Raw genomic sequence first — 19205 nt, forward strand, 5'->3', positions numbered from 1 at the left:
CACTAGAGATGGCACGATACCACTTTTTTATGTCCGATACCGATACCGATATCATAAATTTGGATATCTGCCGATACCGATATGAGTCCGATATAGTGTGTTTTAATCAATAAAACTGTTTTTTTAATATCTTGCTGCATTTTGTATAAGTTCATACTCAAGTTTAAATAAACAACAACACTAAAGCTATTCTGTTATACCTGTGTGTAAAAAATACACTGCACCCAAAATATTTCATAGTTCAGCAACACTGATCAATCTAATAAACCTTACCTAACTTAAAACCTAACTTAAACCTGCTCCATCCTCCCTATTCTGGTATTTTAAAGAGTACTTAGCAGAAGTATTAAGCAACCTAACTAATAGGGTTGCAAACTCCCAGCAAAAAAAAAAAAAAAAAAATAGGGAACCACCCCCCACCCTCCACCTCATGATGCTTAATCGATGTAATCAACTTTAATTTGATGCAGGGTGAAAAAAAATGCACAGAAACAAATTATTTTTCAAGAATAATTAAATAGATTCAACATCTTTCTTCAACAGAATTGCAGAATTCACAGATGGTACCTTCTCAAAGGAAAAAGTACTATAGCTTACTAGGGTATATTAGACTTAACAGTTACTATATATAGTAATGGACTTCTATACATTTTACATCAGATTAAAACTTTGGGTGTAAGATTCGGATAATTATTTATTAAAAGCTACGTATTTTAAATGAGAATAAGAAAGAAAAGTATGTCTTTGTGCCCCCTTTTCCCTGTTCATTCCCTATCGGCCCCCCTGGCTGCACTTTGCTAGATCCGGCCCTGCACAGTTACCAGCTGTCAGCTACGTAGAAAAGGATCCTGGTGTAGAAAGTAATATTAAATAAATTCTAACAACAGCTTATCAAGGTTAAACATGCTGCTGTTGTTCAGCCGCTGGTTTCCTCTTTCTGGTGCAAAGTGGGCCAAAAACAAAGAAGAGAGACGGACTCACGACAGAAAAGCCAATCAGCTGATCATTAAGCAGTTTCACGATTGAAGTAGCGGCAGGAGAGGGAGAGAGAGAGAGAGTCAGTCGCTCCATATATCGGTTGTTAAGCTTAACATGGGAACGCTTTACAAACATTCAGAGATGAACTTACACACTTGCTTTACTTCTCTCTGGGATAACTTCCTCGGAGATGAAATGCTGGTTTGGTAGCGAGGCTACAAATACACACAGCCGCTCTATCACATGATGTATACTGCTGCAACGTGCTACGGTTATGAGCCGAGTTACGCCGTGTTGCAAGTTTTGTGAGATGCTTTTTTGATATTTAATGGATCGGAGTACATTTTTTATTTTTCGCCGATATTCGATCCAGTAATTTAGGTCAGTATCGGACCGATACCGATATCCATCTCTAATTCACACAGACAAGAGTGAGACTTAAACACACAAATTCATAATCAGATTTTTTAATAATGTGATATATTAAATGCCACTGAAATGTGTGGGACTTTGCAGTGTGCATGACATTGGGCACACTGTGATATACTGTCTGATTTGTGACGATAACATTAGCAGCGCTAGCATTATCAGTATTCCTTTGGTCAATAGAAACACGGTGGTGCAGAATATAATTACACATTGCTGTGGCCGAGTGTTATATTTCAGTTTCACTGACACAAATAGAACTGTTTTCTAGATGAAGAGCTGCCCTGATTAGCACAGCTGTCATCTGTCTTACCTTCTGCCTTCTTACCAACTTCCTGTCACAGAGACGGTGGTGCTGCCGCCAGCTAGGGCTGCAGACACATTTAGTCACAATTGGCTGCATAACACCTTACAACCAACAGTGAAGCTGTGTTGTACATTCATAAAATGTAAGTAATACCTATAAGCAAGAGTTACATTTCATTATGTAACTGACTAGTTTTGTAGTTTTATACTTCTAAACTTCCCAATAAGCTTATAAGAAAGTTACCATCCAAAGTCAAAGTAAGCATGTTGACAAGTGTCCTCGGTTTGCTAGCTATAATATAAAGGCCATGATGCTGCTGTGCTGAGAAATCAGAATTCTGTATTCCCTTCAAAAACGTGCTCCTGAAGTCATCTGTCCTTCAGGAGACAGATGGTGACATCGGAGGAGAACACTGGGTACAGTAGTTCACACAAATTCTATTTGTACTCCATTGAGACTATGTGTCTCCGTCAGTTCTCACTCCTTGTTCTCACATTAAAATGCCAGGTTGGATTTATGTCACTCCTATTTTCTCACTGGTTGTGCTTAGCATTTTCCTTTCGGTAGACTTCATTCAGCAAGCTCGATTGGTCCGGTGGCAGTGCCGTGTTTCCCCAAAATGACCAAAGTTCCAAAAAGGTTTTGGGAACAATGTGCGAACAGTCAGCTTCACAAGGATTAACAATAATTTTTGTGTGTGTTTATGTTTAGCATTGCTCATCAAATCACATTATTTTTATCACTGAGGTCTAATAAATAAATTGTACGGCATTTCTAATTAAATTTGTTTTGTAAATGCGTTCTCCTGTGTTGTTAAGTTCATTTTTATCAGCTGGCAGACTGTTTTTTCTCTGCTTTTACACCAGACATACCCAGTCATGTCCTAACAAAGATATCCTGTATAGCTGTGACTTTGCATAAAACCTATCCCCAGCTTCTGGATCACTGTTCTTTCAATGCTGAACAAATACCTTCATAATAAACGTCATAACCACAGACTTCTAAGATTATAAATCAATGGGTTTGTTCTAAAACATTGAACATTTGAAGACTTCTTATGGCCTGGCTGTCAGGGTTTGTCTGATTATAAACAGTCTATTTTGTCAGTCTGTTATGTTCTAACATGTACATGTGGCATTGTTAAGCCATTTTCATGACAATTTTCTAAGAATTGTGGCAAGTGCTTTTAAACTTTCTGAAAAACGCCAGTCAGTTTTTCATATTTGGCTTTGCAGAAACGGCTTTGAATTCTTCCGCACTCTTTCCCTGTCTTTTTCTCGCTCTGTATGATGCTCTTTATATGCCGCTATTGTTCTCTGTCACTTCAGATGGATTTAGTCTTTTAGGCGCCACATGAAGTCATGCGGAGAAAAGCAGCAGGATCAAATAATTGGAGCAACAGATGAGTGACAGTGGAGCGAACAAGTTAATTCATTGCCTGCTCTTTTTTTCCCCCTGTACTTTTGTCTTTGTGCATGTGTGCATGGACGCTTCTCGCAGGGGAACTCGCACATCACTTGTATGCCTGGAACTGTCAGACGATGGAACTACCCACCTCCTCTCTGCATAGGTAAAAATGCCTTTCTTTACTTGCTCCTTGTGTCCTTGCCCCCTCCTGTTTGCTTCCTGTGTCTTTTCTAAATACCAGCTTTTTCCTTTTACTGAGGAACGTTCGCTTTAAAAGAACAGCAGCCGGGTGATTCAAAGTATTTGAAATGAATTACTTTATTATTAAATAGTATAGTGCAGATGACAAAGTTCCTCCCAAGGTTGTTCCCAATCAAAAATCATTAAAACAAGACAGCAAAAGAAAAGGTTATAGTCAATTGTTTGTCTTTTTGCTTGAGGCTGTGCATGCTTTTGCACTTTTGAAGTGAATTTTTATTGCTACCTTGAAAGCTGAGCAAACACGCTGAAAGTAACTGCAAAAGCTCCTCTCTTTAAGTGTTTCCTGTCTGTTAGAACACCTTGACAAAGTGGTTCCACTTATTGGAGCAACCTACTATACCCTAATTAGTTCCAACTCACACCATGATTGGTTGAGGTCGGTGGGAGATTCATCGTGTTTACAGGCATCAGCAGTTTCCTGATTACCTCAGGCTTTCACTGCTACAGGATTACATTTAACCCTTCACTTGTTCCTTACAGAGACACAATGATACAGCACCTTGATTTTCTCTGTTTGACACATGGCCTGTTTGTCCCATTCATTTCTTAATCTTCTCCTCTATGTTTGCCTGTTTCCCCCTCACAACAGTGCCTTCATTCTTTTTCATTGAGTCAGCTAATTCTTTTACCACTAGCTGCAGTATACTTTCATCTCGGCGACATGATCTCTTGCTCTTTTCATCCTCTTTGATCTCATCACCTTTTTCCTCTAATTATTTCCGTTCATTTTTTTTAATCTCTTTTGAGACTTAGTCCTTGATTTCAATCAAAGAAATGCTTTGATTGAATAAGCGGTTTAACATAAAAGGAGGAAGATGAAGAACAGCAAAGTATACCGTACTCGGCACTTCTAAATCACATATCTTGTATCATATGTGAATAATAAAAGTAAGAGGTGGCTGTAGAGTTTATTGGTGGTTGAGATAACCTGTCCAGTTGCTGTCATCTTTAGATGTAAAATGTTTAACATGTTTATCAGTATTTTTAAGTTTATTTTGATATCTTTAACATAAAATGCATTGCATTTTATCGTTGCTAACAAGATCTGTAACTATTTTGACTGGCGTGAAAAAATTGTGGCTTTAAATTCATTTTCACCTCTGTCATGCTTCAGTAAAAGGATGGTCATCCTTTTTTATGAATCTGACGACTGAGCAGATCATTGTTTTGTAAAATAGTTGTAATGTGGGTGAATCACTTTTTTGCGGATGCTAATGAAATGCTTTGTCTGGACTCTGCCAGCTCAGTGTGGTGGAATTCGGGAAGAGATGGAGGGCATGATTCTCAGTCCCGGTTTCCCTGGCAACTACCCTAGCAACAGTGACTGCACCTGGAGAATCTACCTGCCAGTTGGTTACGGTGAGAGACATGAGAGGCTCTTACAGCATGTCACGCTGGCATTTCTACACTGAAGAACCTTTAATTATACAACTTGTAAGGCTGGACCGTGGAGTGACAGTGTTTGTACATGTAGATATATCTTGATAATGGCAGTCGTGTCTGGAAGGCACTCAAGAGGTAGTCCGAAATAAATGGAACTATCTGGAGCCTTAGACTAAAAATAGTGGGATAAACATTTTTTGGGAAGTTGGCCTTGATTAAATTGTGTTTCAGATATTGCTGAAATGTGTAGCATTACACACATACAATGCCATATTAGTTATGCTAGGTGTGGCTAACACCATTAGCCCTTCTTTTACGCGCACTAGCTTCCAGAATGTTACACAGCCTAAATACAACTATTCTTTTCTACATGAAGGTAATATAGAACTGCATTGGTTCATACAGCTGTCATGACAACTTTTCAGGAATAATATTATTAACTAACTCATATTTCTGGTGTGGATAAGTGAGGGCAGCATTTAACTAGTCGCACACAATAGGGGTGCTCTCATACTTTCTTTAAGTAAGTATAAGAGCGCCACAATCTACTTTACCGCATTTACTTTTTTGACTTCACGCATGAAATGTGCAACAGCAGTCTGGCAGCTGCCACCTGACAGCAGTCACCTTAAAAAGCTGCTTCCTATTCACTCAAGTAGGTTTCTGACGTGACTAAGCTACAATACAAATCCTTGAGTATCAGCATGCATAAATCAGCTCCCCTGTAAAAACAAAAATGAAGGACATTTAGTGTCATTTTATTTGTGGCATGTTTTTTGAGGATTTTTGTTTAGTTCTGGAAGTAATTGTAAACGATTGTTTTCGCCCCGTCCATTCACTCATGTCAATTGAGTGCTACAACTGAACTGCAACCAATTTCTGCACATAATAAGAAGCGGAATGACTCGCCTACTTTAGCTTTGATAGTATTTTTGGTAAGACAATGTAATTTTGTTTTCTAATGGCCATTATCCATTTCTTATAAACAGGAGCCCACATACAGTTCCTCAACTTTTCCACTGAAGCCAACCACGACTTCCTCGAGATACGCAATGGGCCCTTGGAAACAAGTGCTGTCATTGGCAGATTCAGTGGCCAGGATGTTCCCTCTTCCCTTCTCACCACCTCCCACGAGACCACAATATACTTCCATAGTGACCATTCACAGAACAAACCTGGCTTCAGGTTTGAGTACCAGGGTAGGTATCCAAATGTGATGGCCTTTTAAAAGATCAGGAGACTAGAGGTGGGATATAATCTGATCTTTTGGATTATGTCTGAGAAAACCGACTTATTATATGCTTTTAATACTAAAAATAACAACCAAAACTATTTTACCCATTGCAGAGCTGGGCCAGTATCAGTATTCAGAGCTACTTTGTTCTGCACGTGTTACTCCAACACCTGTGGCTCTTTTAGGCTGCTTCAATCCATTTTTTCTGTTACTGAAATGTGATTCAGCAGAGGAGTGCCGAATGCACGTATCAGAGCTAATGCAGTATAAAGAATATCAGAGCTATTATGCCTGAATTGAAGCAATTCCAAAATCAGTATAAGAGTGAAAGCCACAGTGATGAATTTCATCTTGCGGAAGAAAACGAATCAATCATTATCTTCAGGAGTGTTTACTTTTATTTCAGCAAGTACACTTAAGTACTATTAGTGTCGCTTCAGTGTGAAATTTATTCATGTAAAGCCATAACATTACTGAATTAGCGCTATAACTGACTCTGAAGAACTAATCAGCGCAGAGAGGCAGTGAATTCCCCGGATAAATAGCTGTATATAAAACTGCTGATCACTTCAAAGATTGCTTTAGCATGTGCCAATAAAAGGCTTCATTGCATATCTGCATGTCTGCATGGAATAAATTCCCCCGGTCCGCAAATGCAACAGGCACACTAAGTTTGTGTTTTGTGATTCAGCAAACGAGCCAGCAAATCGAAAGGTAGCATTGTGCATTTACATAATTATGTGTACATTAGCATATAAATCAAGCATTATATTTGCAAATACCAGCCCTCCCCTCCCCCTTTTTGCAGTATTTGCATGAGTTATCTCCTACAAAGAGAATCTGTGATCCATAGAAATCAGTTCTTTTAGTCATATTTATATTCGTGCTTTTCAAGGCTCACTGCTTGCCCTGGTTTTGTATCCAAAAGGAAAAAAAAATAGGAATAAGAAAAGTAAGAATTATTTACCCACGCTACCTCTGATGACTGCATCATACTCCTCTGGTACAAGTCAAACCTGCCTTAGGCATTTTTTTTCCCTCCTCTGAAAACTCCTGTCTAAGAAGGCGGAGGAGGATGAGGAGGAGTGAGTGGGAGGTTGTGCCTAAGGAACAACAGACACATGATGAAGGGGAATTGAAAGTGGGAAATAAAAATAGAGGATCCTCCGCTATAACAGTGTTGTTGTCTGGAAGCTGAGTATTCACACATTAAGGCAAGTCTTTAGTGGTTTGATAGCTACTGTTAGCTAGCTTCAGACAGTAAGAGAAAAACAATTTGAACATCCATGCGGATAGTGTTCACAACCACAGCAATCATCAGAACAGTGAGCCTTTAGGAAACGTACTTTCCTGATCGACTTTTGAAAATAATATGATCCTCTGTTTAAACCAGTTCCATGGCTGTATGAATGTGTCTAGCTTTTATAGCAAATTTCTCTTCTTTTTCCCTTAGCTTATGAGCTCCAAGAATGCCCAGATCCAGAGCCTTTTCGCTACGGGGTGGTGGTGGGTGCTGGCTTTAACGTGGGTCAGTCTATTTCCTTCGAATGTCTGCCTGGGTATCAGCTGACGGGACATTCCATCCTCACCTGTGAGCACGGCACCACCCGCAACTGGGATCACCCTTTCCCTCGCTGTGAAGGTAAGTAATGCGAGCAAACAAGAGGACAGCTGAGCGCAGAACTAAACGAATAAAACGATAACTTGTTGTTAAAACTGTAACGTATTGAACTATTACATCATTAGAGCAAAGTGTGGCCATGGAGATAATGATTATCTATTATGAATAATGTAATTAAACTGAATTATTATCCCCTATTAATGAAGCAAAGCACTCCTCAGCGAAAAATCAATACCACGCTAAAGAGAAGAGGAGACAAGTAAAAGATGAATAAAAGAGAGGCTGGATTGAAAGGAAAAGTAATGGATGCTGTTCTTTCGCCTCGTCCTTGACCCACATTCTTGCGTCGATTATTCAATAAGGCCGGCAAAATTACCGAGAGAGGTGATGGCCGTGACACTGGAACTTTGAATGGGCGAGCGGGGAGATAAATGGGAGTGAAAGGAGGAGCAACCGAGTGAAAAGGCACCAGGAACGGGAGATAGAGTTTATTCTCGCACTCGTGCTATTTTCTTGTATGTGGGCTTTTTCATGAGTCACGTCCAGTTTGAAGCTGAAAGATTATTCCCAGGGACCTGAAAGAAAATTATACTTGCATGTGTGTGCGATATGCTTATTGTAGTATAATAGAATTCTTATTCTAATTATGTTAATGGGAAGAATTAGTATTGTTATTATTCAAATACTATTGCATTGTCCTATGATATCAGTACTTAGTATAAATGAACAGTTTATTTTTGTAATACTGATAGATAAAGCATTTAATATGCTTCATTTCATTCTGGCTTAATGCAGTATTTCCGCTAATGAATACTACCCATTAAAATGCATATATGTAGTAATCTGTATGCATCCATGCACTCAGTACTTTGTTAATTCGTGTGTACTCAAAGTGGACATATGCTTGTATGTGAGGGTATGTGTTCGAATAAGTCCTGACTGTTGCCGTATTTCACTTTTGCCCTGATGCTATGGCCTGGTTTGTGGTCTGATGAAGAGGTTAGAGATACCTCTGTTTAATGGCATAAATGCACCTGTGAACTGAACCACACTAATGCCCAAATAACATTCGGTTTAATGCTAAAACAGCAAGAGTTCAGCTATTAAAGCTGCAGACAGGTCATTCTAAAACACAGGGTTTGATAAGGGATGCTTCCTGTAGTCCCTGTTTGCTTCACATAAAGTGACAATAAAATAATATAGCAATAAGCTTCTCCATCTCAAAGTTGTGCGCAAACATGCAGATTGTGGTTTCCCGTGTGTCTTTGACCGTGTGCGTGTTCTGCTCTTGTTGAATTTGTTGAACAAACACACGAGTGAGCGAAGAGAAGCCTGTTTTATAACCACTTCAGTAATTGCAGGTTATTTATAGCATACATTCTTGTAGTGCATACTTGTCGTGCAGACTCTGGATAACTGTCAGATGAAAACCCATCAGATGCAGAATCAATCCAGGACAAATCACTCAGCCCTGAAAACCCCAGACTACCAGACTCGTCTTCAGGGAACGCATAGAGCAAATCCAATTCTGATTTACGTCCATAACTCTGTTCTTTCTGCCGTCCATGCTGAAGGTTAGCCCGGTATGCGTGACAGTAGAGGCATAGCATGTTGAAAATTAATAACACATAAAAAATACTCTACTCAATGGGTATAAATGTTACTATTTAAATTTGACTTCTTTTTGTTATTTTGCCTGCACTAGCCCACTTTGCATTTTATCAAGTCTCGACTTGATCTTTGTGCTCTTGTTTGATCTCTTTGTTCTTTTTATTTGTTTTTTATTTTTATATGGTTGCAATAAATAAAAAAAATATGAAAATGATATATGTATATCAAATACTTGAGAAAAACACCTTTTACAGTTTCCCACTTTTGTCTATGAAAAAAATTAAGTCTGCAAAATAGGAAGAAGTAAGGACTTCTGTTATTAGCATCTCTACTAGTACCACGCTAGCTCTTTATTATTATCATAAAGCACTTAATAATTCTTTATTTCAGTTTCTATAACTGTTCCTTTAATATCCTTGCCATTTCCACCTATACTAAGTTGTACATGAATTAAAAGTTTAGTATGCTTTGTCTCCATAACTACCCATTCTTCATTAATAGCACTGAAATAAGCTCAACCACAAAGATGCTATTGCTACTAGGCAACAAGTTACTCTAGATTAAATCTAGCTTATTCTGGTTTTATTTTATTAACTGACCAGTAGTTTGACACTTATTAACCCACACATGTAGATGGATATAGATAAAATATAAATATAAATAAGGCTTTGTAATGAACATGTTTCAGTAGTGCAAAAACAACAGAGAAATATAAACAAAACAATAATCCTATTAAACTTATTCAATAAACAGTAGGAAAAAGCACAAACTTCTCCACTATTTAATGACTTGACTTTAACTTCCTGTGTAAATCCCCTCATATTTTAAATTCTACATTTTGCTACATATATTTGGTTTATAACCCCAGTAACATGCCAAAACATAAGCATATTTACAGAAATAGATGCACATGCACACTTACACACATACACATAATCATGTATACACACACACATACACTTAAATGCATGCATAGACATACAAATCAAAGCCTGTCTTCCTCCCAGTGCCTTGTAAAAACTATATTTTGTATTTTGTTTTAAACTGGCTCGTGCATAAACACCTTATTCTAAGGCTGGTTCCTTTGCACACGTTGTGAATCTATTACTGCTGCAATTAACAGACCTCTTTCTTAAATGAACATATTAAAAAAACTAACTGGAGGACTGTTGAGATATACAAGGTCAAGTCGAACCATTGCCTCAATAATTGACTTTAGGCATTTTCAAATATGTCTCTCAGCAGGGTTTAATCTTCCAGACTAAGCACTATAATAATGCTTAAAACTTCTATATCATTATGAGCCAACAGCTTTCTAGCTGGTAAAGGAACCTGTCAATTCTCATCTGTGTGGGTTAACAAGTGTGAATGTTTTAATAAATTAATAATGGCCAAGGCCTCACTTTAGATGGACTAACATTTTTGGAGTTAAAAAGATTTAATTTAGACTCATTTGGACACAATTAACACATGTAGTTCAGTGTTTGTTTGATTAGCTCATGCTTAGAAAGTGTCATTAAAGGGAAATGGCTATTCTCATGGTACTATGACAAGGCCCAGGTATATCATGACAACATCTTCCTTACTTACTATCAGTTTGAAGTTTAAGCATGGATGTTTTGGTTTTGGTTTAGAATGGTTTATAAACCACTTCCTGCTGAATATGTGTGGCTTTATACAAACGTATTCCTATTATTAAATAAATGAAGGTATTTTGGTATTAAGACTGACATGAGGAGTTCCAACATGTGAAGTTTTGGCGCTAATAGTTGACAAATGTGCTGCCGTTTTCTGTTTTTTAAGAAATAGTCGACTGAATTTTTCTCTTCTGTTCACGCCTGTTCAACTCTACAAGCAAACGTATACTCTTCCTCACATAAGTCTTAAGTAGCTTTACAGTCAATGCGTCAACCGGAGGTGCGACTCCATAGAGTGTCTGGGGTTTAATCAATAGGCCTGATCGATAGCTCATTTAACAGGTGATGCAGCAGCAGAAGGGCCTCTCCGCTACAGGAATACAATTGGCAGTTTTATAACGTGAACACGCAGCCCACAACGTATAACCTGAAAGACAAACACAAGGATAAAACATGCAAGGTTGTGTGCTCAAGCTGAAAACCTCTTCTGGGTTGATGAAGATTCCTGCACTATTCCGATTACTACGCTCTCTAAATTTCTGTGCCCCACCACAGTGAATATGAGGTTTCCCTTTGCTCACCAGCAGGATTGTTAGGATCCCCTTGAAGGGATATTTAAAATATATCTATGGATGGCATAATTTGAGGCCAGTTACAGGGATGTGTTTGCAGATAACAGTCATTTAAAATCACTGGCTGGTCTGTGACCATAATGAGATCCCCTGCTAGTAACGTAATAAGTGCAGCCACAAGTGGTAATGCTCCTAACTAGCGTGTTGGAATAATAGTTGTAATGTCTTGTTTCTCCACAAGGGGGAGCAGCCTTAATGGAAACCGCTAAATTCATGCATTTGAAGTTAGCTCAAGGCTTCTGTAATCATGGAAGCATAATATTGAACCGTTCTGCAAAAGATTAATACATATAAAAACTAGAGGTTGCAGGAAGTGACGTATACAGAATAAGGTGGTTAATGATTAAAGTTTGTGCACATGAAAGCTTAACAAGATATTTAAACAAGAACTGAAAATGTTTCAGTAGAAATCTAGGTTTAAATGAGAATTCATAATTACTAGATCAGACAGTGAGTTTTAAAAGTGTTTTAAGTGCTTTTTTTTTTTTTTTTTTTTTTTTAAAGGAGTAAGCGAGTTATAGAGCGTTCAGATTGCGCAGTGCTGAGTCATTGTGTTTTCTGCTTTGGGCTTGGTAGATTTAATACACATCAAAACAACAAAATTACTGGCAGAAATAATATGTTTTTTTCAGGCAGCTGGAGTTGACTAGATATATTTTTATGTAATGCTGAGCTGTGGTTAGAAATTCCTGGGGACTGTGAAGGATTTGTTCATTTCCAAAGCAAATGAAGACATTTATGTGATGCAATGAATAGTGGTTGAGTGTGATTTACTGTTTGTGATTGTGCAGTTGGGTTTTTTGTTGTTGTTGTTTTTTACTCAAGGGTATCAGGCATGTGTCGACGTGTGGGGTTCTAGTGTTGCCAGATCAGATCAGTGTACACGCACTTGTAACCTTTTCCTGTCACTCAGAGTTTGCACATTCACACATATCTACCCCTTCTACACTTGCTGTACATATATACACACAAACACACACACACACCTCAAAAGCCTTGTCCACATGAAACCCTCGCCTCATCTCCATACTCCCTCTCTACTGCCCCAATGGGAAAGGGTTGAGGCCTTATCTTAGCAAAACACTCCATCCAAGTCCCCACTTACTAACAGGCTTTACTGGCTAATCTTTAGCTCAGACAAGCGCCTGGGCACCAGTCGAAAAGTGAAGGAGAGTGGGAAAGAGACACTGAGAAGAGAAGCAGGAGGAGAGAGGGATGAAAAACTCTTTTTTTCGCTGATTGCTCCTGAATTATGTATCAGCCCTAATGTATCTGTCCTGCCTATATAAAATATACACTTTCCCTGTCTTCACCCCCACTCCCCCCTCTCAGTGCCTTGTGGTGGGAACATCACATCAGACAATGGGACCATCTTTTCCCCGGGTTACCCTGAGGAGTATCCAAGCTCAGCTGACTGCTCCTGGCTGATTACTGTGGCTCCTGGATTTGGCATCAAACTCAACTTCTCCCTCCTTCAAGTTCATGGGCCACACGACTTCATTACAGTCTGGTAAGAAATGACAGCGTAACAGGCTCCAGATATGCAGAAATAGTTCCAATGAGACAACACGGAAAGTTTGTTATTTTGAAAGTTATTTTGAGGAAGGCAGTAGTAAACTTCACCATCGTCTCAAAAATTCTCAAGAACTTGTTATCAGACTTTCTTAAATCTTTGATTATTTGTTGTTTTTGTCTTTTAATACGATGTCTTAAAAACACTTTTGGGTTGGTGCTTGACTGAGCATAAGTGGGTAAAGCTTCCTTTCATCACTTCCATAATACATGTTTAAAATTGCCATATGTAGCACCAAAGCCAGGTTTTTGCATACATGATGTTTGCCAGTTCTAGCTGATCCTCCAAAGCTTCCAAAGGTCCCAGCTCTCAGTGAGACAGGAGGTCTGACTGCCAGCCAACCTGGCAACATGACCACATGAAAGATCCACATGGTTTTCTGGTGACATCTACGTTTAACTGTTTGCGCTACTCATAGAAATTTGTTTGAGGCTTTTTTAGACCATCGATAATTTAAGTCAACATGGCTAAAGCGAGCCAAAATGTCCACTTTCTATCGTATTGTTTCTCATCTATAAATGGTCCCCGCTGTGCTGATCTTTCCCAGCTAGTTCCTACAGAGCCAAGATGGGGGTCTATCTTGTTCCCCATTTTCCAGCTACCACCGCTGTGTATCTATCCACTGAACTACTGAGCCAAGGAAATGGGCCCCTTAATGGCGGCTTGGCTAGAGTGCTGTCAGGCAGCAGTCCCTAGCCAGCCGTTTCCAGAGCTGCTTGTAATCTCCCATGCCCAGTCTGACAGCCAAAGACAGATGGTTTTTAAGCTGAATGGTTGTGGCAGGAATCTGGGAGCTGGCTTAATCGGCCATGCCCACACCAGGGGACTGCCAAGGCTGGGCCACAGCTTCCAGAGACACTCCCTTTGGATAGCTGTTAGCAGGAGCACCACAGTCGAGACCTGTCACTCCACGCTTACTGTATCTCTAAATTCTACCTTATTTTAACATAATCATCCAGAACAGGCAAGGGGTAATCTCTTTGGGTTTGTTGAAGTGTGAGCAGCTTGATTATACTCTTCTGAAGCTGCTTGACAATAATCTGGCATGTGGCTTAGTAGTTTGTTTGCATCACAGACCCTTAAGGTTCTTTATGGCTCTTATACAAGTGAGCTCTGGAGCATAGGCTGGTGTTTCCAGCGTATTATTGTTTTTGCATTTATGTTTGACTTGAAACATTCCTCCATTTTTAGGGATGGTCCACAAGAAACAGCCAGGAAACTAGGTGTGTTTACGGATGGAGAGCCCAACGACCCACCCAGCAGCACATCCAATCAGGTGCTGATACGGTTCCGTAGTAACACAGAGAAGGGTGGACTCTTTCGTATCAGCTATCAAGGTTTGTACATGGTGTGGATCTGGCTTTGTTTCTAGCTCTTTATTTACATATATTCTTTGTTTAACTCCTTTTATGTCTTTGATGCACTCACAGCTTACAGACTGCAGTACTGCCTCCCTCCCCCCATCATTCCTAATGCTGAGATTCTGATGGCAAGCAAGGAATTTAAAATTGGTAGGTGGAAATGCTGTCACAATAAGACCCATGCACTTAAACACAACGGCACTGACACTTCTGCCTTTTTGTATTTAATGTTGTTCCCATGCAGACTTGCAGAACTGTAGCATTCATGAAGCTTCTAACTTTGGCTGTTTTTATTGCCTAGGTTCGCTGAATACACAGTCCATTCAGACACACCTCAAATGCATCACCTAGGGCAGGTGATCTCATTCCCTTTTGAAGACAACAGAGATGAATTCCTGTTTCTGTATTTGTGTAGCTATTTGACCTTTTCTATTCAGAGACATAAAAGTAGCAACACTGACATAGTGTCTGTAGGATCCCATGGGGATTTTTGTGTCCACAGATTCATCCTAGTTTTCACTGAAACACATGGCGGATGATAACTTCTGTATTGTTATAGAATGCTTTATAAGGAGCACTTTTTACATGTATCATAACAGTTAATGCTACTGCTTCTGACCTTGACCTTGACTGTAGCTCTCCTTTGTCTGTCACTGTTTCAGGTGATATAGTGCGCTACCGATGTCTCCCAGGATACCAATTAAGTGGAAACAGCATCCTGACCTGTCGGCTAGGTACACATTTGGAATTTGAGGGCCCTCCACCCTCATGTGATGGTAAGTGTTTGTTTACAACTTGAAAACATCCTGGAGTACCATTGATATATCCCTATCCTAGCTTTGAGCACACTTGTACACATCAAACAAGGGTTGGGAGGTGATTTTTGTGACGTATACGACACTGAGTTGGACACAGTATGGTGATGGGTTGTGAAGGATCTTGCAGAAGGCTAAAGCACCTTAACTAGTGTGCCCTACCTCAAATTTGCCAATGTTCATCAGGTTGAGTCATCAGGGGCCACCACTGAGATCAGCTGGTATACTGGGATTTTACCTCATGGTCTAAATATAAACTCACTGGCCACTTCATTAGGTATTACTGTTTAACTGCTCAGTAGGACAAATATTTGATCACATGGTAGCATCTCATTGCATTTAGGCATGTAGACATAGTGAGGACAACCTGCAAAAATTCAATCCAAGCTTCAGAATGGGGATGAACGGTCATTTTAGAGATTTTGAATGTGGCATGGATTTGTTTCAGAAACTGTTGATCTACTGCCTTACCAGAGGTCAGACTGTTTCGAGCAGATAATAACAACATGGAAATCACTGACTGGTCTGATGAGTCGTGATCTCTGCTGCAACTTTTGGATAGTGGGGTCAGAAAACAGCATAAAGAACATGAAAGCACAGATCCATCCTCTGTTGTATTAAGAGTTCAGTTTGATGGTGAAGGTGTAATAGTTTTGGCAATATTTTCTTGGCGCAATTTGGGCTTCTGTATGGCAATTGTTTAATGCCCCTGCCTACCGCAGTACTGTTGCTGACTATGTCCATCCTTTTATGACCTCTTCTGGCTGCTTCTAGCATCATAACATGTCATGCCACAAAAGTCAAATAATCTTACACTGATTTTTTAACATGACAACGAGTTCAGTGTACTCAAGTGGCCTCCACAGTCACTAGATCTCAATCAGATCCAATAGAGCACCTTTGGGATGTGGTGAGAGGGAAGATTCGTATCATGAGTGTCCAGCTGACAAATCTGCAGTAACTGTGTGACGCTATCATGTATTATGTACCAAAATCTCTGAGAAATGTTTCAAGCACCAAGAAAAGTAGGGTCTAACCTCCTCTAGCCACATGTAACTGCCACTAAGTGGCAGGTTAGTGTATATCTTGCCTAAAAAGCACTAAGAAGACAAATGGTCTCATCTCTATGTCATAAAAAGAGAACATGACGTCATTCCTTCAAGTGGCTTTTTAAAAGAGTTCTGCTGCTGTGAAATAAACAGTATGTCATAACTATATATGGTACAGGTAAGTCCTAATGATTATGAGTTCTTGTGATAGTTAAGACACTTTACTGTCAAAAGAAAAAACTTGCAGTATTCCAAAGTAATCTGCCTGTACCATTTTTATCCTCTCCTACATTTAAGCTGATCAAATAGCATCAAGCACATGGTGTAAAAAAACACATTCCAAGTGCACCAGCACAGAAACAGCAGGGCCAGTCTGAATATGAGCACACAAAATGTTTGAGGACCGAATGCAGTGATGTGGTTTGTTTACATAATATATGTCTTAAGATGCATCGACTCATTTTCGAGTCTGATGAATCATAATGTTTTATATGTAGCACAAGTCAACACTGCCTTCATCCTCCAAGAGGGACTGTATGAGTTTATTTTCAGCAGTGTTATGTATCCCTCAGCTCTAATCATGGACTCATGACTCAAACATGGAGCTTCGCCTCTTTTCTTGCTCCTGCGGGTACCCTTTTTTGCCTGTAGTCAGGGAGCGACAGCCAGATATCAGCTTGGTACCATTTCCCATCTCGGCGGATGATGCTTGGCTCCCATGAGGCTGAGCGCGGCTGCTGTGGCGCTCTCTACATGCTGAGATATCGTCCTCCCAGAGGAATGCAGCACCCACCGCACGAGCTATAACATCGTAATGCTGCGCGTTGTGCACGCTACTTTTCCTCGGGGCGAGAGACTAGGTGCATAGAGGGGTTTGTGCTTCACAATATCATAAAAGCATATCTTTCATTTTCTTTCTGTCTCATTTAAGAATGCTTCGTGTGTCCCGTTCTGTTTGTGGGTTACGTGGTGGGCGAGAGGGAGGTTTAGGCGAAGTTTGATAAATGCAACTAATTTAGTGTACTAAATAGGAAAAATATGCAAAGCTCTCAGCATGAGGTGAAAAAGGAGAGAGATACAAAAAAAAGAATTAGACGAAAGCAAGAGGGTAATGAAAGGGGAAGAGGGGCTATGTATAGGCTAATAATGGAGACGTGGAAAGTGCTTAGGACACCCAGTGAGAGGCGGAACGGAGAATACTGAAAGTGTCAAAAGCAAGAGGAACAAGGCAATCCCTTGTACGTATGTTCCCTGGATTTATTTGCCACCCATTTTTACCCCACAGACAGATATTTGCACCTGTATATGTGCAAAAATAAGCCTACAGTGTTTACAGTCACTGAACTGAATATTGGCAGATGGTTGCCCCTCCCTAAACCTAGTTCTGCTGAAGGGTTCTTCCTGTTAAAAGGATTTTTTTTCTTCCCACCATCGCCAAGTGATTGCTCAAAGGGGGTCATCTAATTGTTGGAGTTTTCTCTGTGTTGTTGTAGGCTCTTTAACTTATAATATAAAGTACTTTGAGGCGACTGTTGTTGTGATTTGGTGCTAAATAAATAAAATGGAATTGAATTGAACTAATGCTTAAAATCCAGTAATTTTTCAGTGCCTTTTAATATAGGTTCAGTTGTAAAATTCCCTCCAACAATTTGTTTCCCTTTGCGCTGACTAATGTACTGAGGACAGAAAACCTACCTCCTGTTCACTTTTCTCCAGCTTTTATCCTATTTTGCCTGCACAGACACAGGTCAGGGTGACGGAGAGGCCAGAGATTGCAAAAGCTGAAGAAGTAAGAGGGAGCTGAAAGCAAAGAGGGTCAAAAGATAAACCGATAGGAAGAGAGCAGTTTGAGTATAACTCTGGATACGCTGGAAAAAGCCAAAAAATTGGCTTGGAAAAGATGGAGGAGAAATTGCTAAATGAGCAGAAGGGTAGTGAGTAAGTGAGAGTGGGGCTGGAGTTTAAAAGCAAGGGGAGAAAGGGAGACAGGGAGAGACTTACTTGGAGGGCAGTGAAGAGACGAAGAGCAACAGCTCATTGAAATGCAGGGGACATGCCGGCTGCAGCTGCACCTATCAAATCACCACTTCTAGCTCTGACAAGCAAAACCCTCCCTGCACATTTAGCAGCCCTCACTCCCCGCACACAAACACACACCGAGTCGCTGTATACGTATACTGTATGCAGCTCCACGCCGGTCTAGCTGGTGTCTGGGTTACGCGGCGGTGGATGTTGTCATACTGTGACAGTCTTCCAAGAGAGCAGCCCTGGAACCACAGCCGGGTCTGCAGTGTTCCTTGCCCCCTCGGCGCCAGCATCCTCTCTCATCCTCTGCATTCCCCTCCTCCCTCACTCGACACTCACTTCTCTCCCATGACTCACTAACATCAGACTTATGTTCTTACATAACACATGTAGCCTTTGTTCCCCAGACTTTCTTTGTCATTGTCTGAGGCTCCTTGAAAACAGAGCGCCGTGCATTCCCACACACTTTATAACACACAGGTGTCTGTCAATACCCAGATCTATCTGTCTCTGCCTTCCCAAAAACCTGGCATACAGGCAGAGAAATAAAAGCTACCATCATAAATATGTAAACACTGACACACAGAAACTTTTTTTTTTAGCTGTTTAATTCAGAGAACAGTTGCCAGTCATCCAGATGGGTATTTGCTGCCATCAGAGCAACCGGTGGCTTGGTTCAGCATTTGATTTCCCTTCTATTTGATTACACTGGGTTGTATTGGACCCACGGCCCTTAACTACATTTGCTGTCTGCAGAGACCACAGGGAGTTCAGGCATCACACACACAAAGCAGCAGCATCAGTACAAAGTGTTGCTTGAATTCATTAATGAAAACACAATGAGCTCTGATGAGCCCAAATCCCTGTGTTTATCCCCCAGACAGA

At 40.1% G+C, this 19205-nt stretch overlaps 1 protein-coding gene across 1 annotated transcript in view; it reads left to right on the plus strand.

Annotated features, from left to right (window-relative positions):
- The window catches only part of csmd2 (CUB and Sushi multiple domains 2), a 162206-nt gene that overhangs the window by 102691 nt on the left and 40310 nt on the right, over positions 1–19205 (plus strand). Inside the window, exons 37-44 of the mRNA XM_039605940.1 lie at positions 3212–3281; positions 4622–4738; positions 5752–5961; positions 7450–7638; positions 12830–13007; positions 14262–14407; positions 14501–14581; positions 15094–15207. Of these exons, the coding sequence (XP_039461874.1) occupies positions 3212–3281; positions 4622–4738; positions 5752–5961; positions 7450–7638; positions 12830–13007; positions 14262–14407; positions 14501–14581; positions 15094–15207 (1105 nt within the window). The remainder of the gene's footprint in view (positions 1–3211; positions 3282–4621; positions 4739–5751; positions 5962–7449; positions 7639–12829; positions 13008–14261; positions 14408–14500; positions 14582–15093; positions 15208–19205) is intronic.

Source organism: Oreochromis aureus, linkage group 22 (genome assembly GCF_013358895.1).
Source record: "Oreochromis aureus strain Israel breed Guangdong linkage group 22, ZZ_aureus, whole genome shotgun sequence".
In the NCBI taxonomy this organism is placed as follows: Eukaryota; Metazoa; Chordata; class Actinopteri; order Cichliformes; family Cichlidae; genus Oreochromis; species Oreochromis aureus.